The sequence below is a fragment of the Pelophylax lessonae genome (assembly GCF_965119305.1).
Source record: "Pelophylax lessonae genome assembly, chromosome: 5".
NCBI lineage: Eukaryota > Metazoa > Chordata > Amphibia > Anura > Ranidae > Pelophylax > Pelophylax lessonae.
The window spans coordinates 488,397,350-488,422,130 of record NC_138772.1 but is presented as its reverse complement, the minus strand read 5'-3'; the positions used below and the strand labels follow the sequence as shown (position 1 = coordinate 488,422,130).

The following is a 24,781-nucleotide window of genomic DNA, read 5'->3' as shown; positions in this document are numbered from 1 at the left end:
CTGCTTTTACTTTTCTATAAGCTCTAAATCCTATTCCTTGAATCATCATTGGGTTAATGCAGCTTGGCTTGGTGTCTAAATTTTCTAATCTTTAATTTCTGTTTTGTGTGTACTACCTTGATTTTGTTTCCCCGTTTTTACACTTGGTATACTTTTTTTGTTGTAGGTCCTTCATCAGAGCCTTCTGTAGTGGAGTCCAAGGATCGCAAAGCTAATGCTCATTTCATCCTGAAATTATTGTGTGATAGCATAGTTCTGCAGCCATACCTCAGAGACCTTCTTTCTGCCAAGTATGTCCCTCTCATTGAATAAATAAAATCTTTATGAATGAACATGTATGCGACATTTGAGTTGCGTATGGAGCAGCTCTTAACACGGACTTGCATGGAGTTGATAAGCAGGAAAGCACAAGGTTACGTTACCCTACTAGGCAAGAAGCAACACACACACATCATGTATTTACATTTCTACTACAGAACTTATGAAAAGACAAACTGCCCTGTAAGGGCAAATCCGCTTCTCCTTCCACCATTTCTTGCTGGCTCACACTTACCTAAATGTAGGATCTTAGTGATTGTAAAAGTTTCTTTTTTTAAATTCTTAAACCTGTATATATATATATCTATTGCAAGTCTCACTACTGTGTTTGATTATGGTCTTGGTAGTGCTCGCTACATTTGTGTTTGCTAGTGTCCATTCCTCCTGTAGGTGGCAGTATACCCTGACGGTTAAAGTTGTTCTGAAGTTTTTTCCTTTGTGCATTCTATACATGAAGGTAAACTGTGTGGTGCTCCTGCTGTGGCCAATCACAGCCAGTAGTGAGCATGCACGAGTGCCCTCATAGAAAGTGGCATGGGGATCAGAGAAATGGAGGATCAGGGCTGCTCTGTACAAAAACATTGCATAGAGCAGGTAAGCATAACATGGTTAAAAAAAAAAAATACACTTTCTGTAGTATTGCTTTAAGGACTACCTGTATCCCTCAATGGACTCCAAAAATTATTTTCTTGGGAGTACAAAGATCAGCTTTAAACCTTTGTGTGAAGTTTTAAGATCTTTGTTGCTTTCTTTTTATGATTCAGAAAGTATTGAGGTTTAAGACAATGGGTCATTTTAAGAAAGACATCAAATAAAAGCCTCCATAATTGTGTATAGGGTTTCCTTTTAAATGGAACATTATCTTGGATAACATAACATTGATTTCTGTAGAGTAGGTACACCTTGTAACTTGCCAGTACTTGGATTGCTATAGGTGAAATGTTAAGAGCATGTTCACACTTGTGCACACTTTTTTTTTTTTTTTTTCATGAGACTTTACGTCTGATTGCACGTTAAGAGTGCCTTTTTTTTTTTTTTTTTTCCCGCTCAACATATGGCCACAGACAAAAAAATACAAAATATGTCCCTCCCTTATCTTTTCCATTCCAGTGAAAACAAACGCATGTACTTTTAACTAATTTTATTACACTGAGACGCTGAGGTTAAGGTACGTTTTTGGATTTTTATGTGTGTGACCATTGCAGAATTAAAGGCAACTTAAGAAATATGCATATACTTCATGTGGTACCTAGTTTGAATACACAATGCAAGTGTCAATGTGACCATAGCTGAAGTCTTTGGCGCAAAATCGTCATTTTAGCATCTGAAGAAGATAATGATGAAAATATTCCTTCTAGGGATGCCAGAGGTATGACCCCCTTCATGTCTGCTGTAAGTGGAAGAGCTTACCCTGCAGCTATAACTATTCTGGAAACTGCACAGAAAATAGCTAAAGGCAAGTAAAGACGAGAATCATTTATTCCTCTGCTCTGATGCTATGTTTGATTGTAGCGCTGTTTAAATGTGACTTTCATTTTTTCTTTTTAGCAGAAGCAAATGCCAATGAGAAGGAGGAAGATGTGTTCAAGGCAATGATCTGCCCACCTGGCACAAATGCAGATGACTCCCCATTGTATGTTCTGTGCTGCAATGACACCTGTAGCTTCACATGGACTGGAGCTGAGCACATCAATCAGGTAAAAGCTATACAAATGCCACAGATGGAACTGCTGTTTCAACCCAAAAAAACACACGCTTACCTCTCCATGGTAGCAGTGGCCTCCTATGTTTACACCCATCTTCTGTGTCTGCCTGAACAGTAGATTCTATGGCCTTGAATTGCTTTATTCCCACAGTAGAGAGACTGTTTTTCACACACCTCCATTTATCCCATCTTGCTTTTCAATTGACTATTCACAGGGATGGAGACACTGAGCAGTGCTCGCCAGTTCTCACATAAAGTCCCAAATTGCCCATTTCTTGTATCCTACTAGGGATGGAGACGCTTGCTTTACAGGCGGGTGTCTCACTCAAAGTCCCCATCTGCCTATAACATCTTTATTAAAGGGATGTGGGTGTGTGTCTCCCAGCTGATCACATTTAGTTTGTACCCCATGGTTCTTTTATACAGCCATGTGTTTTTCATTGCCAGTCATGGATTGGAGCAGGTGGGGGAGGATTGGGCGGTCTCCAATCCCATCTGTTTCCCATCCATCTATTAGCAAGCATGTACTTCCCTTTGTGAAGACACTTGGACACTCAGGTTGAGCAGTGTTATTTAGTGTTAGGTTCTGCAAGTAACGCAGGATGCCTTGTCGTCGGCCTTGCAGCTTCCGCATGCATTTGCAAATATGTGTTAACTAAACTCCTGCTTTTAACTTATATTGTTAGACAGGTTTATTTTGGTTTGTTAGCAGACTGGTGGGTAAGTATTTCAAACTAGGGACCGGCTGTTTTTCACACACCTTCATTTATCCCATCTTGCTTTTCAATTGACTATTCACAGGGATGGAGACACTGAGCAGTGCTCGCCAGTTCTCACATAAAGTCCCAAATTGCCCATTTCTTGAAAGCTATACAAATGCCACAGATGGAACTGCTGTTTCAACCCAAAAAAAACACACGCTTACCTTGCCTCTCCATGGTAGCCGTGGCCTCCTATGTTTACACCCATCTTCTGTGTCTGCCTGAACAGTAGATTCTATGGCCTTGAATTGCTTTATTCCTACAGTAGAGATGCTAGGGGAATTGCCTGATTCAGTTCTGTGGAGAATCACTGCACAGACCTGATTAGCGTTGGATAAGATTTTGGGCTTCATGATATAAACCCTCATGGAGGCTACAGAGGCACATGAATTTTTTTTTTTCTAGTCTTATGTTAGGGTGTAGTTGTTCCTAAGCTCTGTGCATTGCTTTTCAATTGAACGCATAATTCATTTTCTCTCATTTTTGTTAACACTTATAAACTTAAACTTATTCTGTGTTTTTCCACAAACCTACTCATATTTTTTTTTACAAATATTTTAGTGCAACATGGGTTAAAATGTAAGTGGAAGTGTAGGTGGCGTTTTAGCTTGATTGTCAACCTAAAGCTGAAGGAAAAGATCACGATTCAGCTCACATTTAAAAACAATGCAAGATATACACATGGAAGTATCCGTGCTCTGAGATAAATTTGAAGTGTAGAACAGCCAGCATTCTGTTAATTCCAAAATAAAAACATCCAAAAAAGTCCATATCAAATAGTCCACAATGTGTGATGAAAGGAAGGGATGAGCCTCCGCACCAGCTTCAGTGTGAATTAGTACCACACCACATGGTAAAGCTGATCTCCTTGCCAGAAATAGGTTAAATCAAGCATATGACTAAAGCATCACATCACAGATGGACCGCTCTACATTGGGATGTGGTTGGCTGGCATCAACCCCATCATACAGGAGAAGCAGTGTCTGAGCTCCGCATCAATCATCCAAAAAGGAAACCCACTCCACAACATAAACCCCAGATTACAAGCAGTTTACCAGCATATAAAAGAAGAGGCGCATAGTGAAGTACGTTTAAACCAAAGTAAGGTTTTACTGAAAAAATATTTACAAATGAAGAAGTTAAACATCAATAAAATAACAGATAGCCGCGGCTCGTAGCGTGTTTATCTCAAAAGGCCTGCCTTACGTGTTTCATCCAAAAGGACATCGTCAGAGGCGCCTATTAATGAAGGATGAAACGCATAAGGTGGGCCTTTTGAGACTCAAGCACGCTACCAGCTGCGGTTATCCATGATTTTATTGATTTTTAACTTCTTTGTAAGTATTTTTTTTAATAAATCCTAACTTTGGTTTGAATATACTTCACTATGCTAACAAACCAAAAATTTGCACCTATCTCCTGCGCTCAGAGTGGTGTGATACTCAATCCACCTTAGCCACAGTCCTTGCAGCTGCTGGGAACTTTCGACTTCGCATCACTGGATAACTTCGGCCTTGCAGCCTCTTACAAGACCAGGGTAGTCTAAGACCATTAAACAAAAACACAAGGGCGCACCGGCCTAGTGCATTATCCTCTGAAAAGGTTTATTCAAATAAAAGGTATAAAAATACTCAAACGAGTTCTTGGTAAAAGCATATCAATTAGGTACGTTGTCGTCAGCACCAAGATCAAAGGCTGAACCATCCCCTGGAGCTGGAATGGCTTACGCGTTTCGAGGCTTAGCCTCTTCCTCAGAGCCTCTGATCTTGATGCTGATAACGTACCTATTTGATATGCTTTTACCAAGAATTCGTTTGTGTATTTTTATACCTCTTTATTTGAATAAACCTTTTTAACCACCTCCCACCCGGGCCATTGTACATATATGGCCGGGTGGGAGTCTCGTCCTTCTGATCGGACGTTCCGGAACGTCCTTCAGAAGGAGCGATATCGCGCCGCCGCGGGCACGCGCCGCCGCGCAATCTCGATGTGCCTGTGTCCCTAGGACACAGAGCAACAAGACTCGGCAGGAGGGCCCTGTGATTTGCCCTCCTGATCACATGACGGCTGTGTCCAATCACAGCCATCATGTAATGTCAATACAGCCGTTGTAACGGCTTTGATCTCTTCTCCTCCTGACAGATCCTGTCAGGGAGAAGAGGAGAGGATCGATTCTGCAGCCGGGGTGATCAGTGAGTATTTCTAATTACTCACTGATCACGGGGGGGGGGGGGGGGGTTCTCTGCTGGTAATCAGATGATTGATTACCAGTGCAGCCCTGGGGGGAGGGGGTGCCACTAGAGCCACCAGGGATGCCCACCCATGACCACCAGGGATGGCAAACAGGGCTCAGAGAGCCTGCCAGTGGTGCCCCCCTATCAGTGCTGCCCACCAATGCCATCTATCAGTGCTGCCCACCAGTGACCGTTATTGCCCACCAGTGCTGCCTATCAGTGCCCACCAATGCTGCATATCAGTGCCACCCCATCAGTGTCTCATCAGTGCCTGTCAGTGCGGTGTCATCAGTGCTCATCAGTGCAGGAAAAAACGTATCTATTTACAAAATTTTATAACCTAAACAAAACTTTTTTTTTTTTTTTCAAACTTTTCTGTCTTTTTTTATTTGTGCACCAAAAAAGAAAAAACCTGGCAGTGATCAAATACCACCAAAAGAAAGCTCTATTTGTGAGGAAAAAAATGACATAAATTTGGTGTAGGTACAGTGTTGCATGACCGCGCAATTGTCATTCAAAATGCAACAGCGCTAAAAGCTGAAAATTGGTCTGGGAAGGAAGGGGGTTTAAGTGCCCAGTATTGAGGTGGTTAAAGGATAATGCACTAGGCCGGTGCGCCCTTGCTTGTCTTTTCATTTTTTAGTACTTCACTATGCGCCGCCGCCTCTTTCATATGCTGGTAAACTTCTGGTGATTTGGGGTTTACATTGTGGAATGTGTTCTTTTCTGAATGATTTATGTGGAGCTCCAGTGTAGAGCCGTCCATCTGTGGTGTGATGCTGGAGTTATATGCTTGATATAAACTATTTCTGGTAAGGAGATCCGCTTTACACTGTGGTGTGCTACTTATTCACACTGAAGCTGGTGCGGGGGGCTCATCTCTTAGCTCACATAATTTGGACTCCTTAGAGGCTATTGGGGCTGAAAGACTGCTTTGTATGATGTCATTTGGTCCAGTTCACTGTAGGCCTTTTAGATATACACCTTAGGAAGAATCCCTCAGGAACATTGCTGACCCGTGTGCACATGTAGTACTTAATAGTAAATTAGAAATAGTGACGCCCATTCATCAAACTCTTTATATTACGGACAATTGGTTCACCGAGTGATAGCTGTTTTTTTGCTTCATTTCATTTTGCCAAAGTTAGTTGTCAATAGCTAGTTTTACATTCAGTTTTGTTTCTTACCTGAAACAAGCATGGAGAAAAGGATGTCTGAGTTTAATCTGACTTGACAGATATGCATACTTGTTCCAGGTCATTTACTTAAACCTTACTGAACCCAGCTGGTCTATTGTAAAACATTTTGATGAAAAATTACTTCTAATCTTGTACATTCCTCTGTTTTCAGGATATATTTGAATGTAGAACATGTGGGTTGTTAGAATCTCTCTGCTGTTGTACTGAGTGTGCCAGGGTCTGCCACAAGGGACATGACTGCAAGTAAGTCCTCCTTTTCCTCTTTTTTTGCCTTTGTGCAGTCAGTGTCTCTATTTTAAAGTAAACCTGTTAATCTTTGTTACTGTTTTAGGCTGAAGCGTACATCACCCACTGCGTACTGTGATTGCTGGGAGAAATGTAAATGCAAGACACTAATTGCAGGTCAGAAGTCTGCCCGTCTGGATCTGTTATACCGACTGCTGACCATCACTAATCTAGTGACGATGCCAAATAGCAGGTATCTTCTTTTTTTTTTTTTTTTTTTTGGAACCGGGACCTAGATTTAAATGTCACTAAAATTAATCTAAACCTTAGCTTGGTAGAGAAAAGGGTGTTTCCAGGCTTGGACCTGCAGCGGGCCATGGTCTTTCAAGGGGTGGGTAACTTTTTAGACACAGACATTCACTGGTTATCTTCTCTCTGCCTTAACCTCAGTCTCCTTTTCTTTTTTTTCTTCTCCGCATTCTCTGCAATTGGGTAAAAAATATTCTGCAGTACCTGTCCTTGCCCCCCTGTTCCCCAACACCTACCTGCAGTTCCTTTTTACTGCTGCCAGGTCCTGGACATCTGTTTTGCTTCCCTAATCCTCCGGGTTGTATAGAAGTATTGGATGGAAGTGGAGTAATAGGCTCCTGCTGCTTTAAATTGCTGGAAGGAGGAATGGAAGCAAGGGGCTTGGCTTTCCAGCCTCTGTATGTCCTTGAATCCACAGAACACCAGCCGGGAATGGGTATGTGTGGATATCTGTCAGAACCTGAAGAGGATAGGGATATGCCCTCTACAGAGAGAGGTGGAATCAATTCTACAAAGGGGAGATTTTAGAAGAAAGGCATTACTGAGAAATGAGAGGGTGCGTCCGTTATTTTAAATGCAAAGCCTGTTTAGATAGAAAAATAGGAGGGTTAATTATCCGATTAACCCCTGCATCACCTTTTTTTTAACCACAGTAATATCTTTTTATAATTTTTATTTTAGAGGGGAACACCTTCTTCTATTCCTTGTGCAGACCGTTGCCAGGCAGACGGTTGAACACTGCCAATACAGACCACCTCGCATACGAGAAGATAGAAACCGCAAAGCAGCCAATCCTGAAGGTATGTCTAGAGTTTAGCACTGAGTTTGTTTTGTACATTTAGAAGCAATAGTGGTTATCTCAAAATAGCGTTTTCTTTTAAAGTGGTTGTAAACTTCTGAAAAGGATAAATGAACATAATATCTCTATATAGTATGTACTTGCCTCAGTCCAAAGCACTTAGTGTGATTCCTGTCTGCGCTCTCATTTTTTTATCTCCCAAGTTATGCCAATACTAAGCAATCCTAGAAGATGGCCTTGTCCCGCTCCAGCACAGAGCAGGTGACTCTCTCAGCTGTGCATGTTTTTCGGTGAAACTCCCATGTGTAGTGGGGAGTCCGTCTATTCCTTTCACTCAGGTCTCTGATTACATTCGGCTCTGCGTTGTGCTTTGTGTATCAGATCCCTGCCTTCCGAAGCTCAGAAATGCTGTTCAAAATGTGTGCTACAGATACACAGAAGATGAGATAAGTTCACCTTTTAGAAAAAAAATAAATAAATGCACATTTTTTTGCAGGTAAACAAATGTGCATTTCATTTTTCTTTTTTTTTTTTCTTTTGAAGCCTAGTCTCCTTCAGCTCTGTCAGTAAATCTGTGTACCCGTGCATCCCATATGGGCAGGCAAATACATGGGCAGGAAAAAAAATGAATGCTCCACAGCGCCGTGGTAGTTCATTGCGAACTACAAGCTGACAACTCCATAGGATTTTGGGGCTTGTAGTTCATTCATACACAGCTGTGTGAATGAATGACGTGGCCGAAGCACAGCTGCTTTTCTTCCCATACTGCTGCCATGAAGGGAGGGGGGGCAGTGACTACAGCATTGAGAACATGTTACAAGTTCCACCCCAAAAACTGGTGGAACATGTTCCCAAAGGGGAACTTATTCTGTAAACACATCCTCCTACTCTTTTATCACCTGGCCAGTCAGTTCAATTGGTATATGTAAGGGTTTACAACTACTTTAACCACATACTGCCCGCCCACCGTCAAATGACGGTGGAGCGCTGCAGCTATTGTTCTGGGAAACCGTCATATGACGGCGCACCTGAAGTGTCTCGCGCGCTCCCGTGGGGGTGCGCATTGCGGTGATCATGACCGCACCGTGTTGCTAGGACACGGCGTGACCCCGATCTCAGTAAAGAGCTAATGACATGGCTCTTTACCCATGTGATCGGCTGTGTCCAATCGCAGCCGGTCGCATGTAAATGTGGAAGTGCCGTTTATCGGCTCTCCTCGCCTCACACTAAGTGTGGCGAGGAGAGCCGATCAGCGGCTCCTCCTCACAGGGGAGACTAGGACAGGTAATCAGGGCACTGATCATTAGTGCCCTGATTACAGAAATGTGCAAAACAGTGCCATTCAGTGCCCATAGTGCTCCCATCAATGCCTGCTCATCAGTGCTGCCTGTCAGCGCTCAACAGTGCGGCATATTGGTACCTCATCAGTGCAGCATATCAGTGCCGCCTCATCCTCCAATTAGCTGTCTTGGCTGTATGTAAAGAATCCACTCCCAGTGCTGAACAGGAAGAGAAAATCTCTAACGCAGTGCTCTAAAGAATATATAAAGCGGAAGACAGCAGGTATGCATGTAAAACTTATGTAGGGAGATTTGTTTCATCTCTGTGTATCATGTGAGGCTGTTCACTTACTGGGTTTATGTGAGGGTTTACAGCCACGTAAGTGATTTCACTCAAGACTGCTTTTTGTGCTTCTGGATCAACAGCTGCTCAGCAGTAGTTTTGCAGTCTGCTGGAGAAGTGTGACGCTAGTCTGCAATTTTACATTTGGGCTTTGGGCTCTGTGATTGGCACTTTTTAGACCTTTATGTACTGGTTATTTGGCTGCAGAGCACTTTCTGGGTTAAGAACTGTGGTACAGCCCCAGGTGTGACCCTGTCTCTGAAAACTCACATTGTGAGTAATACCGGTCACATTGAAGCATCGGGAGCTTTCTTGCTTTTGCAGCATTAGACGCCACTTAAATTTATGTCCTTAGGCAGATTTAAAACATGCTGGACTTGAAGCGGTTAAATAATCCCATGCCTGCATTTCAGCCGGCAATCAGCTGTATGTGATAAGTGTTTCCGGTGGCTTTTAAGGGCCCCTTCATACTTGCTTTCACACTAAACACCAGACCTGAATCACGTTTGGTAATACACCCCCGACGCTATTGACAAGGGAGGGGAGGGGCAGCGCCCCCCCCCCCCCAGGAGGAGCCAGAAGTGCCGGGGGGGGGGGTGGAGGTTTTGGGGCTGCTCTGCAATTCAATGCACAGAGCAGGTAAGTATAAACCTGTTTGTTGTGGGGCTTTTTTTTTTTTTTTTTTTTTTTTTTTTTACATTAGTCACTTTTTTAAAAGTAATTGTAAGTCTTAAAAGATTGTGTTTGTGATTTTTTTCTTCTTAATCATATCTCTGCCTCTTTGATTAGTGTTTTCTGAGCTTAATGAGTTGGAATTTTTAGCATAGGATAAGAGTGCTCCTGAGCACTACAGTCAAGAGCACTGCCTAAGAGACTAAACCCTTAGGAGGCCTCTCCTGATAATTTTTAGATGCTCGATTTTTTTATTTTGTGTGGTTTGTAAATTTCAATTTTTTCTTTTCTTGCATATGTGAAAAATGATACAGCTTTTGTTCCAGATTCTGATATGCCAGATCATGACTTGGAACCCCCAAGGTTTGCACAGCTTGCCCTTGAACGTGTCCTACAGGACTGGAATGCACTTAAATCCATGATCATGTTTGGCTCTCAAGAAAACAAAGACCCGTGAGTTAATGTGGTTTGTAAAATCTCAAGGTTTAATCGTAAGATTGCCATTCTAATACTTAGTTTTACTTTTATTTAGTCTGAGTGCTAGCAGTCGGATTGGTCACCTTCTTCCAGAGGAACAAGTTTACTTGAATCAACAGAGTGGTACCATTCGCCTTGACTGCTTTACACACTGCCTTATTGTCAAGTGTACTGCTGACATCTTGGTAAGCATTAATGTTTAATACACTATTCTGCTACTTGCTCTACATTACATTGTTTCCCTTCATAAGTATGAGTTTTAAACTTGAATCACTGCTTTTTTTTTTTTTTTTTTTCCATCATTTGACCTGGCTAGACTGCAATTTTTTGGAGACCCTGTCAGCAAGTAACTTTTAGGCAGCTCATACAAATAAAATGTTTACAATAGGTGCTTTTACTTGTGCTGCCCTTGCAGTTCATGATGCCTTTTATCAGTAACACCCCTGTAGTTTTCTTCAGCCTCTGACCCTTTTTGACAGCTCACACTGCTCCCTATATCCCTTCCCTTCTGGCTCACCGTGGAGTTGGCTGCTGATTGAAGTCTCCAGCACTCTCTGGGAGACAGCAGAGAGAACATGTTGTTTTGGCCTCTGCCGAGCATTGGAACATGCTGCTGTCACTGATAATAGGCAGGCACTCCCCCACACATGGGTTCCGGGGTTGGAAGCTTCACAGGTAGTTGCCAGTCCCATTAGTAACATCAGGCCCTACTACAGAAAGCCTCTAAAACTCTTAAAAGCATGATGGGGTGAAGACCACTGTAGGGCTTTTACTGACACAAGGCAAATTGCTATAAAAAGGCTAAATTCATTCCTGTAGTAATCAGGAAGTGCTAATTCCGTTCATTTATGAATGTGAGCAGCCTGAGAAGTGTTACCACGATAACCGTCTTTTTAATTTGCTTTCCTTTATCTTCGTGTTATTTCTGTAATGGATCTAAACTAGGCGCCTCCCAGGTTTTTATTATGTGTCGCTGCTATGGAGATTGTCATTTGTCACCTTTTTTTGTTCTAATTAAAAATAGGTGTACTTGTGCACTGCTATGTTGTGATGTTGAGTGCTAGAAGACTAAAAACTAAAAACCTACAAAGCAGATCGCTCACACCTATATAGTTTACACACTCTCTAAACGTGTATCCATGTGCAAAATGGCATTAAAAAGTGGCGCCACGCTCCCAAATGCTAATGTGCTAGTATCCCTTTAAATCTGTTTGCATAGCAAACTATATATATATATTACACCAAAAACAATGTATCAATCCACAAAGTGTCCTTTTGGTATGAATTTGCTTGCATATGCTCAATCTTTCATAAAAAAGAGGCTTGTGTTTACATGTCCAAACGACCGTTTCCTTCTTCAGATCCACGCTATAGCCGAAGTACGGCTACAGCGCGGACTCGAACTTCCGGGAGGCCGTCTTTAAACGGCCTCCCAGAAACAGGCTCCCCGCGAGCGTGCTTCGGGCAAAATCTGTGTTGGCCGTGTCCCTTGGACACAGCCAATGACAGATCGTGGTAAATGGCCAATCACAGCGGCCATTTATCACGTGATCGGGCCATGCAATGAGAGATGATCTCATATGTAAACATATGAGATCATCTCTCATCGCCAGCTCTCTTCCTCACACGGAGACTGCAGTGTGAGGAAGGAGCAGAGCCCGAACACCGGTAAGAACACACAGGAATTTAAACGGCACTGATCACCAGTGCCCTGATTACAGAAGAGGGGGAATAATGCCACAACTGCCCTCAGTGCCCACAGTCACTGCCCATAGTGCTGCCAGTCAGTGCCCATCAGTGCCTGCTCATCTAGGCACTGATGGGCACTGACTAGCAGCACTGTGGGCACTGATGGTGCTGCCCATCAGTGCTGATCAGTACCACCCGTCAGTATCCATCAGTGCAGCCCGTCAGTGCCCAGCAGTGCCACCTCTCAGTGCCCAGCAGTGCCACCCATCAGTGCCCACAGTCACTGCCCATCGTGCTGCCAGTCAGTGCCCATCAGTGCCTGCTCATCTAGGCACTGATGGGCACTGACTAGCAGCACTGTGGGCACTGATGGTGCTGCCCATCAGTGCTGATCAGTGCCACCCGTCAGTATCCAGCAGTGCCACCCGTCAGTATCCAGCAGTGCCACCTCTCAGTGCCCAGCAGTGCCACCTCTCAGTGCCCAGCAGTGCCACCTCTCAGTGCGGCATATTAGTGCCGCCTCATCAGTGCCCATCAGTGCCGCCTCATCAGTGCCCATCAGTGCCGCCTCATCAGTGCCGCCTCATCAGTGCCCATCAGTGCCGCCTCATCAGCGCACATCAGTGAAGGAGAACATTTTTTTTATTTTCAAAATTTACTCTCAGAAAATAAGAAACTTTTTTTTTTTTTTTTTTTTTTTTTTTTTCAAAATTTTCTTTTACTTTTTTTTTTTTTTTTTTTTGTAAGAAATAAAAAACCCAGAGGTGATTAAATACCACCAAAAGAAAGCTCTATTTGTGTGAAAAAAATGATAAAAATTTCATATGGGTACAGTGTAGCATGACCGCACAATTTTCATTCAAAGCGTGACAGCGCTGAAAGCTGAAAATTGGCCTGGATAGGAAGGGGGTGTAAGTGCCCAGTAGGCAAGTGGTTAATTAGTGTTCACTATGTGCTCAAATCATCCACATACATTAGTTATAATCCCCTCATCCAGTGTGCCCTCACCTGGGGGATAAGGCCAACCAATGGTCTATATGCACTTTTGTCCCTCTCTGCAGATCTTTTTTTTTTACTGTTTCACTCCATTGGTGGCAATCTTGAATTTAGAATCCCCCTCTTACACTTCTCTCCATGCCCAAATCATGAGAGAAAGCTGGACATAGTGCTTTATCTTTTAAAACAACCGGTTTAATAAACACTCTCTATATAAAAACACTCACATTTTCCTGGTGCTTAGAGGGATATATTGAGTTGGCCCACCCTTTCCAGCTATAACAGCTTCAACTCTTCTGGGAAGGCTGTTCACAAGGTTTAGGAGTGTGTATGAGAATGTTTGTTTGACCATTCTTCCATTAGCGCATTTTTGAGGTCAGGCACTGAGGAAGCCTCGTGCCCCGGTGGCATAATGCGTAGGGGAGGGGCCAATCTGTCGTCACGCTGAGGCGCGCATTGTGAGCATACCGTGGAAATACTGTCTGTCTTTTATACCCGCACTGTGGTGACTGAATGATTGATTTTTAAAGTTTGATGCACTCTAAGCACCAGGAAAATGTGAGTGTTTTTATATTTAGTGTTCAATAAACCGGTTGTTTTAAAAGATAAAGCACTATGTCCAGCTTTCTCTTATTATGATTTGGGCATGGAGAGAAGTGTAAGAAGGGACGACGATGCTAAATTCAAGATTGCCACCAAAGAAGTGAAACAGTATAACATTTGCAGAGAGGGACTAAAGTGCATATAGACCATTGGTTGGTCTCATCCCCGAGGTGAGGGCACATTGGATGAGGGGATTGTCACTAATGTATGTAGATGATAGGAGCAAATAGTGGTGAACACTAATTAAGGAAGCAGTCCTTTGGATATGTGAACACAAGCCTGTTTTTTATGAAAGATTGAGCATATGCAAGCGAATACATACCAAAGGACACTATGGATTTTTTTGCATTGTTTTTGTTTATGGTATATAGGGTTTGATATGATATGCTGATTCTTAAAATTGCAATGAAAACCGATTTTAAAGGGATACTAGCACATTTGGGAGCGCGGCCCCACTTTTTAATATTACTTTTTTTGTTCTAGTTGCTATAATTGCAGCACAGAATGTGTTGGTAAATAAAATATTTTACAGTAGTCACTTAAACAGGAAATGAGAGGAAGTCTTCCAGTAGGGTCACCTGTTCCACTTGCAGCTAAGTGGGGTATTCTCACTTGGAAGAGGTTTCCTGTTGTGACACAGATGTGAAAAACGGTTAGGGTCCCTTTAGCGGGGGCAGGGCCTGGACGACAATGGTGTAGGACACACATGAGCTGAGCTCTGCTCCTGCTATATCCTGTTCTACTATCCGGGGTGCCTCAAATTGCCTATACATTGGCATTAATTGTTGGGGAGACCGCCACCACTCCGAGGGATATGTCCCCGCCGAAAAAGACCGCGGCGGCTGTACAACAGCTTGATAAATTCCGCCGCCTGGATCGGGATACAGAGGCCCAAGATGGAGCTGTTCCGTCGGAGACTCCTGCTGCATACACCGCCCGTGTCCTGGAGGCCATAGCTATCTGTCAAACCATACTCACAACTAAGATTGAGGAGGTAAAAACAGATGTATTACTTATCCGACAAGACATGGCTAAATTGAGAGACAGGGTGACTGAGATGGAGACCAGAATTACCAGAGCTGAGGATGTTTTACACCCTCTTCAACATACTGCAGACTCCATGCAGCGTCAGCTCCAGCAATTAGCACAGAAGCAAGACGACCTGGAAAATAGGGCACGCCGCAGTAATCTGCATTTTATCGGGATGCCTGAAGGTGCGGAGGGCTCGGATGCTGTGACATTTTTGGAGAACTTATTGATCAAGCACTTTAGTAGGGAAGCCTTTTCTGTCATGTTTGCAGTGGAGAGAGCTCATCGCATGCCGGCCCGTCGCCCACCCGAGGGCTCCCCTCCACGCACTCTTATTTCTAAACTTCTTCATTTTCGTGACCGCGATGCTGTATTACGGTTAACCTGAGAATGGGGCAATACTCCTTTTCAAAATGGCCGCATCGCAGCGTTCCCGGACTTCTCTGCGGAAGTACAACAGCTTCCTTCTCGCTTTACAGATATTAAACGGTGCCTACGTGTGCAACATTTGAAGTATGCTATGCTGTTTCCAGCTCGGCTGCGGGTAATCTGTGATGATAAAGCTATCTTTTTTGTAGACCCTTTTTTGGCCTCGGAGTGGTTGGATCAACGGGAAGCTGACCACAACTATCCTGCCTGATTACCAGAGATGTAATACTGTTTTCCATTGCTGAAGTATTCTAGATTTATTGCTAATCTCTCTGCGTGTCAAAATTGTACTTGACTTTGTTATAAGGCAAATCCTGTTTTTTTTTTTTAAAAAAAAAAAAAAAAAAAAAACGGTTAGGGTCCCAACCAATATTTTAGCTGGAGACTAGTCTGAAACTAGAACTTTATCTTAATTAACCGTAGTATAGAGCGCTAATTACAAGCTGCTATTCTGCACTAAATGTTTTATACTCTTAATTGGCGAGGTGCGCATTGACATTTGCCTAGCAGCACTTTGGATGTCCACAACCCAAACAAGCCCCTATGGGCACAAAAAAAATAAAAAAAGTGGTGAAGTCAAGACTTCCAGTACACATTGTGCACCTTAATGACTTCCAATCCTGATAGGGTATTACCCCTTCTAAGCTTTTTGCTGAAATTGTAATCAATAGAGAAGGAATTTAAGAACAGAAATGGAAGAATCCACTACTGGAACAGCCCATTTCTTCTTAAACACTTTACAGTTCAAATTGAGAGTCTTTCTTTTAAGGATTCTGTTGATGGGTGTCTGGAAGGCCTCCTTAGTGTCAATAGTTGGCTGCAAGACAGGAGCTGCAAATGCAATGTCCTTTTGCCCAGGTCTGCTAACTGGACAGGACAAATGAATAGAGAACATGAACCTGTCCTTATTCCGAAAACCTTTTGCCTTGCAATCCTTTCTCAAGACCCTTTTTGTTTAGGAAGTTGCTCATATAAATTCCCCAATTCGACCCCCTGTTTTCACCATGGAATGTCAAGCTGGTGCGCTCTACTTTTGAGACCTCCCTTTGAACCAAATAGTAAAATTCCTTTGGAAGGCATCACTTTAAAGGTTGCCTTTTCTGTTGGGCATGTTTCTGAAATGGCAGCTCTTTTCTGCAAAGCTTCCTAAAATGTTTTGCTTAAGAACAAAATGGTTTTGAGACAAAATCCCCCCTTCCTACCTGGTCTCTTCTTTTCACTTAGTGTGGGCATTTTCCTTCATGCCCTCTGTTCTGCCACAAAACAGGACACGGAAATGACCTTACATCGCCTGGATATGGTCATAGCTGTCAGGGTCTACATGAAAGCTACATCCTCTAGTCGCAAGTCCCTCTTTGACCTCATTGGCCTTGGTAGAGGGAATACTACTTTCTGCTCCACCCTTGCTAGGTCGATTAGGCTACTTTTTTTCTAGGGCATCCTCGTTCCACCAGGGTGGTTGGTGTCTCTTAAAGCCCGTACACACAATGAGAAAATCGGAGGTAAAATTTCATTGGCCGAACGATCTGTCGATTTTTATATTGTTAGTATGCTTTTGACACCCTATTTACGAATTTTTGAACGACAAAAACAATGTGCAGGCTATAAAATTTAAATTGCACGTCAACACAATGTCCCATTTTGGTTTTAGTTCAGTTTTAAATCGTGAGAGCAAGACTATGCATGCTTCGAAACAAAATGCTTTGAAACGAAAGAATACATACAAAACACATCACTTCTGAAGTTGTATTCTGTCATAGTAGAATTTTTGCATCAGTTATCTCATTACTATCGATATGAGACTAGCATGCAAAAAAAATGGACAAAAATGTGTCCGATAATCTGATCGTGTGTACGAGGCTTTAGGCCCCTTTCACACACTGAGTCCGTTGGCGGACTCTGTTTTTCTCAACCGGTGGATGACAGCTGTGTCTCTGCGCTGTGTGCGGAGACACAACTGTTGGTTCCCATGCATCTCTATGGGGGAATCGGATGGGAATGGACCGTCTGTCCGTTCTCATCCGATCCGCCAGACTGATGGAAAATAGGGTTTCCATCAGTCTGGTTTTGACGGATCGGATGTCAGTGGACATATCTCCGCTGACATCCGATGCCCCATAGAGATGCATCTGCCTGTCAGTTTTTTTGGTGGATCTGAACGAACTCCCTGTGTGAAAGGGGCCTTAAGCTTTCCAGCATCAAGCATCCGTTTCCCTGATTTGCATGGTTACCACCTGGTCTTCTTTTCACATTTTCTCCAAGTTCTTACAGGTGGATGTTCAGGCCTTGGCTGATGCAATCTTCGGCCGCCAGGTGCTTTAAGATGATATCAGTTTTTTTTTTTTTTTTTTTCAGGTTCTGTAGCACTTACTTTCTTGTGGGCCTGTTGTCAGTACGGTTTGCTGTGTTGCGCACGCCTCAGTTTTTTTGCTTGGGTACATACTATGATCTATGCGTGCAATTTTCTTTCTCTACAATTAGGGTAATATACGTTTTGACTTGCCTCCTAAACTCCATATCTTGAAGTACAGTATAGGACACAGGCCCCTTCCCTCTGTCTTGATCACTTCTTATTGCTAGAAAAAAAAGCAGGAGTCTAACAGAGTGGGCAGGGCTATATGATGTGCCGTGTGGGCGAGTTTGTGTTTTTTTTTTTTTTTTTTTTTTTTTCTACGTTGTCCAATTACCTGCAGGTAGTTGCTTTTTACTCAGTCTATGCTATGAATATGAAAGGCCTGTACTGTATGTAAACTTGGTGGTTGTAAAGGTAGAAGGTTTTTCTCTTTCATTCATTGACTGACACAGCTCCATATCATCTTTGACTCTGGGGTTATGCTGCTCTCCGTAGGAGTAGGACTACTGTATGCGGAAACAAAACTTGACTGACCCCCTATGGCCGTCTTAGGGGCTATACTTCCCACTTCTGGACTCCAGTTTGTTTGTTTTTCTGCGTAGTCAGGAGTAAGGACCTGGTCCCCTGCTGGGATCTGCGGTCCTGGCGAGTGAAACGCCTTGCAAGGACACATAGCCCTGGTCGTCACGGCCAGAGTCGCAGCGTAGTGTCCCCGCTTTTGTGCCCTTCCTTCCCTCCTGGTTCTCCCAACCCACACTAGCTGGGTTCACCTGTACTTGTGCCCCTTCCCCCATCTTAGTTTTGATTCCACCTAGTCCTACTCCTATAGAGAGCAGCATAACCCCAGAGTCAAAGATGATATGGAGCTTTGTCTATCAATGAACATCAGAGAAAAGGATTTTACAGTAAGACAAAAATCCACTTTTTATCATAATGCATTAAGATAATAAATGGCCTGTGTACAGCAGCCTTCCTCTTACCTGAAGTCTGTCTAGATCCAGTTGTGTTGCAGCAGTATCTTGGATGCCCGGGACTCCTTTCATTTGCTGAGGCAGCAGCGCGGCGCCATTGATCAAAGTCAGCCAGTGAGAGAAAGGGGGCGGGGCCGGTCCACAGCTATGTGTCTGAATGGACACGAAGCTGTGGCTTGGCTCGGGTGCCCCCATAGCAAGCTGCTTGCTGTGGGGGCACTCAACAGGAGGAAGGGATCCAATAAGAGGAGGATCTGGGCTGTTCTGTGCAAAACCACTCCAAAGAGCAGGTAAGTATGACATGTTATTTTTTACTAAAAAAAAATAGACTTTAAAATCAATTTATAGGCTTTACATGAAAGTCAAAATTATTTTTTGAGTGCAAACCAGGACAATAGAAGGGAAGTCTTCCAATGGACAGTTGTTGTAAGAACCTTTTATTGGAAGGATATCCTTTCAGTTCCTGTTGGTTCTACAGGACAGGAAGTAGAGAAATTTCCCTAATGAAACACAGATGACCAAGCTTGACAGCAGTTTTTTGCCTCCCTCCCCCAAATCTAAAATGTAAACGTGTAGTCTTGAATATACTGTAAGATTAATGTGTTTCAAGTTGTATCTATATTTTGATCTAATTAGGGCTTTACTTGTTACAATTCTAGTCAGATGTGCTGTTTTTGTTCTCCAATTTATAAAAAAAACCTAAACTACTAAAATAAAATGGAGAAAGCTAGGAGGAGCAAATAGTTGCCTGGCAGTTTAAAGTTAATAGAATGAAAATAAGTATTTTTTGTTTCCAAGCTGCTGGACACATTGCTGGGAACCCTGGTAAAAGAACTTCAGAACAAGTACACTCCTGGACGTCGAGAGGAGGCAGTGGCTGTCACTATGCGGTTTCTGCGTTCTGTGGCTCGTGTATTTGTCATCCTCAGCGTTGAAATGGCTTCCTCCAAGAAGAAAAAGTACATTATACTGATATTTACGTTTTTGGTTTTGTCATATTCTGTATTCTGAGTTGTGAAATTACACATACAATGTATCAATACTAACTATTCACAAATTCTTTCCTTCTTTCAGTAACTTTATTCCTCAGCCAATAGGCAAATGCAAGAGAGTATTCCAAGCACTGCTTCCTTATGCAGTAGAGGAGCTGTGTAATGTTGCAGAGTCGCTCATTGTTCCGGTGAGAATGGGAATTGCGCGACCTACTGCACCTTTCACTTTGGCCAGCACAAGTATTGATGCAATGCAGGGAAGTGAAGAACTCTTTTCTGTTGAGCCCCTCCCGCCAAGGCCATCCTCTGACCAGTCTAGCAGGTAAGAACTTTGCTGCACAAATCCAACCTTGTGCCCTCTACATTGAGCCTGATGTACTAAAGGTTTAAGAATCTCTTCAATGTAAAAAAGTGAGCATTTTCTTCAGTTATACAATCGTGTGCAGATAAAAATGAATGAACAAGTGTTTGCTTTTATATGTAATTGGATCATTGAAGTAAACCTTAACCTTTTTTTTTTTTTAAGCCTAATTCTATCTCGACTGCTATTTTTTTTTTTTTTTTTTTTCATTACGTTCACCTTTCCCTTTATTTTCTACATGCTGGGCTTTCTTTCTCAACCATGGAGAGACCAGAAATTCTGTCCCCCTATAGGGGATTAAAAAATGGCAAAGTGTGGGCTAGCCCAGGACAATTCCTCCTACTCCCAGCATGCCTGACTTTCTTAGCTCTGCTGCAAAATGTTAACCACTTTTTACATCTTTCTTTTTCCTTTTTTTTATTTTTTTTTATTTTTTTTTATTTTGTAGCACTAATTTTTCATTTAATGTATCGCTCAAGATTCCCCATGACATTGCTGCCTAAGCTGGTCTCTACATAGCGGCTGTCTAGATCTGCCATTCCTAAATAACTTTGGAGTGCCATACCCAGATCCTGCAAGACTGGGCACACAAAGATAATCTGTATGTGACTTTTGGCCCCTGGCCTTTGCATTGTGGTGATTTTCAAGCTTGAATCTACTGGTACTGGCAAAAGTTATCTGTAAATTGCCTTCCAGGTACTGAGCTATGACACAGTGCACTGCTGTCCCTATCTCTGAAGACTCAAGGCCAGTCTAACAGAAGAATTTGGAAATATTTCTACCATAGCACCACTGACTGCCTTTCCAATTCTCTACCACCACTTGTTTCCACTGTGGTAAGGGTTAAGGGAAGGACTGAGTGCTGCGTCCTGCCACTTGTCCTTGAGAAGCACCATCCCGCTGCTGTGCCTATTTGGGAAAATCACCATGTGGAACTTCAACAGTAGTAACTGCCTTGTTGCTACTGACTGCATAAGTGCATATAGTACCTTAGTCACCATTGAATACCCCACCCTCATCAGCACCATGTTCCTTTAGGCCTAGCTACACATCTACTATGTGGCTGCAGCATGGTCCTAACATATACATGGAGGGGACAGTCTGCTGTCACTGGTGACCCCAGGCCTTACGGTCTTAGTTTCGGAGATGACGATTAGTTACTCTTGGGAAACCGACATTTGCATTCTGGGTTGTAGAAACTATATTATGGTTCTACAACTTCTGAATTTCTTTCAGCGCCATCAGGTGAGGTCAAATCCCATGTCATGTCCTCAAGGACCTCTTCATCTAATCTAGACTTTGTAGCCCAATCTGCCCTATATCTTGTGGATAACACCTGTGCAGGTTCGAAATATGCTGCAACCTTTTGGCCTTAGAACAAGCGTGGGTCACAGTGGGCTCTGACCAACTCCAATTCAGAGTCCCAACAATCTAGTTATAAGTGTTCTTGAGGCATGGCAGTCTCCTGCCATTACCTCAGAATTTTTTCTGCCACCTCAACGGACACCTGTCACAGGTCGGGGAGGCAAAACATGACCCTCCTAAAAAGGCCCACCCCTTGTGTACTATTAGCTCCTCTGTACATAGGCAAAAATAGTTAATCTTTTCTCCATTGAGAGGGTGTGAGGAGTTAAAGGATCTCCCTCCTAAGCATACCCCCCCCCCTTTCTATTTCCTATTTCCTGGCTCTCTTTAGCTCCCCTTTGCAATTACAGGTTTAGGTTCTGAGCAGGTCCGCAGGACTGTCTCTGCAGATCATGTAGTCCCTGCAGTAATCCTTTAGCTTGTTCAGGTGACTGTTTGTTTATAACCTCTTGTCTCCATACTCGGGGAACCCTCTGCAATACCTTTTGCCAGGGATTCCCTTTTGGTTTCTCTGAACAAATAGTTCCCTTTTATGTTGGATCATTGTTCCTTGACTAAGTTTCCTACTTTGGGCTTTGTTGGACACCTAGATGTTGCAGTGTCTTCGCACCCGGGAAGAAGTGGCAGACCCCTTCATCAGGAAGAGTTGTCTGGCTCCTGCACTGGACGGTACGGAGTGCAAATAGCCTTGCTTGAGCTATCCATCTTATGGAAATTGCCTTGAACTTGTGCTCCTCTACTAGTAATGGCTGCACAGAGAGGAGGGGATTGTGCACCTGGGTGCAGTTAGATCTGTGTGACAGGTAAAGGTGATCGCCGAAGAGGTACCTGTAACCCCCTGGATTGTCAGCAGGCAAAATGGCCATGCTTCTTGCTACAGATAACATCTCCTGGAGTCAATATGTCCAGAGGACTGTTGGCTCATCAGCAGCCTCCTGGGGAAGGACTTCCAGGAACCTTCTCTTGCCCAGACCCTAGTCGAAATACTAAGAGCATTTCCTTAAAGCGGATCTTCACTGCATCGAAGCTCCACAAACCAAAAAAAAAAACACTTTCGATTAATTTTTAATATTTAAAGCAAACATCCGTCCATGTCTCCATGTTGTTTTTTTTTGGCGAGAAATCACTTTGAAAAACACCCCCTAGCATTTCTGGCCGTGGCCATCTTGAGTAAGGGCAAATGATTCATGTAGTATTTACTTCCTGCCCTTAGCTCAAGTATGCATGCAGGAGACTGTGCTGAGCTGTGAAAAACCCCTCCTCCCCTCCCGAAGACTCCTGGGATGGGATGTATGACATCATTTGCCTAGGCATGGAACCCAGGAAGTAACTGAAGAAATGTATAAAAAAAAAAGTAAATGAGATATTTCCTATCTATTTACTAATACTAGCAGCATGAGGATTAAAATTCAATGTTGACAGGGAGAGGGAAGTTCCACTTTATATTGCTTGCTCCAAAGCTGTTAATGCTTCTCTGGACCTGGAGGGGTAAGGAGTTTTAAGATCCATGTCTTGGATGCTTATTTACCTTTTCAGGTAGGCGATGACTCAGATCTTCACTCTTTTGTACCTACATCTACCTAAGAATCTTCAGCATTCAACACTTGGGTCTTTCAGATGCCTTCGCCCTCTGCAATGCTCTGTGTTTTTATCTATGGCCTCTATATACAGCTGCATCCTGTACTGATGTTGGACCGGTGGAATGAGCCACAGGATGCAGCAGATGACGCAGGCACCCAAGACACCCAAACATGTGTCCGATGCAGAAACTTCTTCAGTGTCCCCAGCTCTTGAAGAGAACAAAGTTGTGTTAGTGCTAGAGAAGTAAATGGCATGTTGTTGTTTTTTTTTTTTTGTTTTTCTTTTTTTTGGATCGCGATTAAATGCTGTAATTTTGTCTCCACCTAGTAAAGCAATCTCAATACCTTATTTTTCTCATATTTTTTAGTTCCAGTCAGTCACAGTCATCTTACATCATTAGAAATCCTCAGCAGAGAAGAATAAGCCAGTCACAGCCTGTGAGAAGCAGGGATGAGGAACAGGATGATATTGTGTCTGCCGACGTGGAAGAGGTAGCTTCAGCTTCGAAGTCCAATTCAGGAATTTTATTTTCTTTTGTTCAGATTCAGAATACTATTCATCCCAAAGGGAAACTACTAAAATAAATTACATTCCACAAGACAACACAATAAAATAACCAATGACGGCAATTAATACCACATAAAATAAAATGAATACTGTACTATAATCAACCATACCATCCTATTAAAATACATAACACCGATTGGAAAAAATAAAAATAAAATCAAACTACCAACATGAAAATTGCACCACTTTAACAATACCCAAAAATGTTTACACATAGTTCACTTAATACCAATATAATATAAAAATCTGGATCATAAACCATATTCACCATTGCCAACTACAATATGTAATAAACGTTGTGGCTTGCATGTGGTTTACCGGGATTATGCTTGAAGCAATCGGCCATAACCCCGGTATATATTTTTATTTTTCTCATGAAAGCGGTCCGAGTGGCTAATTGCCAGCTGGATCGCTTTTCAAAGCAGCTGGAGAGATTGCCTATCGCTGCTTGTCGATGTTTATCGGGCTTGGCATTTTTTTAGGCCCGAGTAACGATCCCACGAGTCACGTAGCTGGCCATAGAAGTGATCAGAGACCAGATTATCTCTGATCGCCTCTATGGTCATGGAGGACCAGAGCGTCGTCATGACGTCCCTTTCGGTCTAGGGGGAAAGTAAACCCATTTTCTCTATCGTTCATTGACAGACGCAACTCCATATCTTGACCATTGGGTTATGCTGTCCCCTACAGGAGTAGGATACTAGGCAGGAAAAAAAAAACATTACCACGTCTGTGGAGTACCATGCCTATGGAGCGGTCCCTGCAGGCATATGCCCACACACTGTGCTATAGCGCTGAGTTTGTTTCTGCCTAGTTTAGGAGTAGGACCTAGTTCCCTGCTGGGATTTCGGTCTTAGCTGTTTGTTTTTGGGAACCTTGTTTTGTAAGACTTTTTTTTTTTTTTTTGTTTGTGTTCCTGAGAGAACTGCAAGTAACAGCCGGCTGGGTTTTGCATTGGATATCCTAGATCCTTAGGGTCTCCCAGCCTGGGCAGCGAGCGTGAGCAGGTCCAGCACTAGTCCTCGCCACGAAGGACGGGGGCGGGCACGCGAGTGAAACGCTTTGCCGGGGCGCACACAAGGTAGTCTGTTCGGAGTGGAGCCCACCTGATGCTGTGGTATGGTGAGTAAGTGTCCCCCAATTCTCTGGCGGTCTCGAGTTGACGTGGGCCCCCTCCCTGGCAAAGTTGGACCCTCCGGTATCCCTCAGTTCCCTGTTGGCTGTTGCCGCGGTTCTGCAAGGGGGAGTTTTGTCCTGGTGGGGTCTCCTCCTTGGGATCCCGATGCCTCTGTCTGATGACCCACCTGGGGGTCCTAGAGACCGTATGGCACGCTGTGGGGGCCGCCATTTTGCTGTAGTCTTTCTGCTCTGCCTCAATGTAAAAAATGTTCTCATTGAAATGCCTGCGCGGCCATGTTTTGGTAGTTCCCCATAGAAATGCGTGGGACCACCATTTTCTTGAAGTCCACGATCGCTGGACAGCAAGGGAGAAGCTAGGGGCTCTAGGCATGACCCAGGTGTTT

At 43.4% G+C, this 24,781-nt stretch overlaps 1 protein-coding gene across 15 annotated transcripts in view; it reads left to right on the top strand.

The window, feature by feature from the left end:
* Nucleotides 1-24,781, top strand: part of UBR5 (ubiquitin protein ligase E3 component n-recognin 5) — a 161,825-nt gene that overhangs the window by 55,081 nt on the left and 81,963 nt on the right. For 8 of the 15 annotated variants that reach the window (XM_082257864.1, XM_082257859.1, XM_082257869.1 and 5 more), the window contains 11 exons: nucleotides 167-290; nucleotides 1,677-1,774; nucleotides 1,867-2,015; nucleotides 6,369-6,460; nucleotides 6,549-6,695; nucleotides 7,433-7,551; nucleotides 10,160-10,298; nucleotides 10,378-10,507; nucleotides 19,191-19,351; nucleotides 19,467-19,706; nucleotides 23,059-23,182. In XM_082257864.1, the coding sequence (XP_082113990.1) occupies nucleotides 167-290; nucleotides 1,677-1,774; nucleotides 1,867-2,015; nucleotides 6,369-6,460; nucleotides 6,549-6,695; nucleotides 7,433-7,551; nucleotides 10,160-10,298; nucleotides 10,378-10,507; nucleotides 19,191-19,351; nucleotides 19,467-19,706; nucleotides 23,059-23,182 (1,523 nt within the window). The remainder of the gene's footprint in view (nucleotides 1-166; nucleotides 291-1,676; nucleotides 1,775-1,866; nucleotides 2,016-6,368; nucleotides 6,461-6,548; nucleotides 6,696-7,432; nucleotides 7,552-10,159; nucleotides 10,299-10,377; nucleotides 10,508-19,190; nucleotides 19,352-19,466; nucleotides 19,707-23,058; nucleotides 23,183-24,781) is intronic. The other 7 variants (XM_082257862.1, XM_082257871.1, XM_082257861.1 and 4 more) reach the window with 3 other exon arrangements.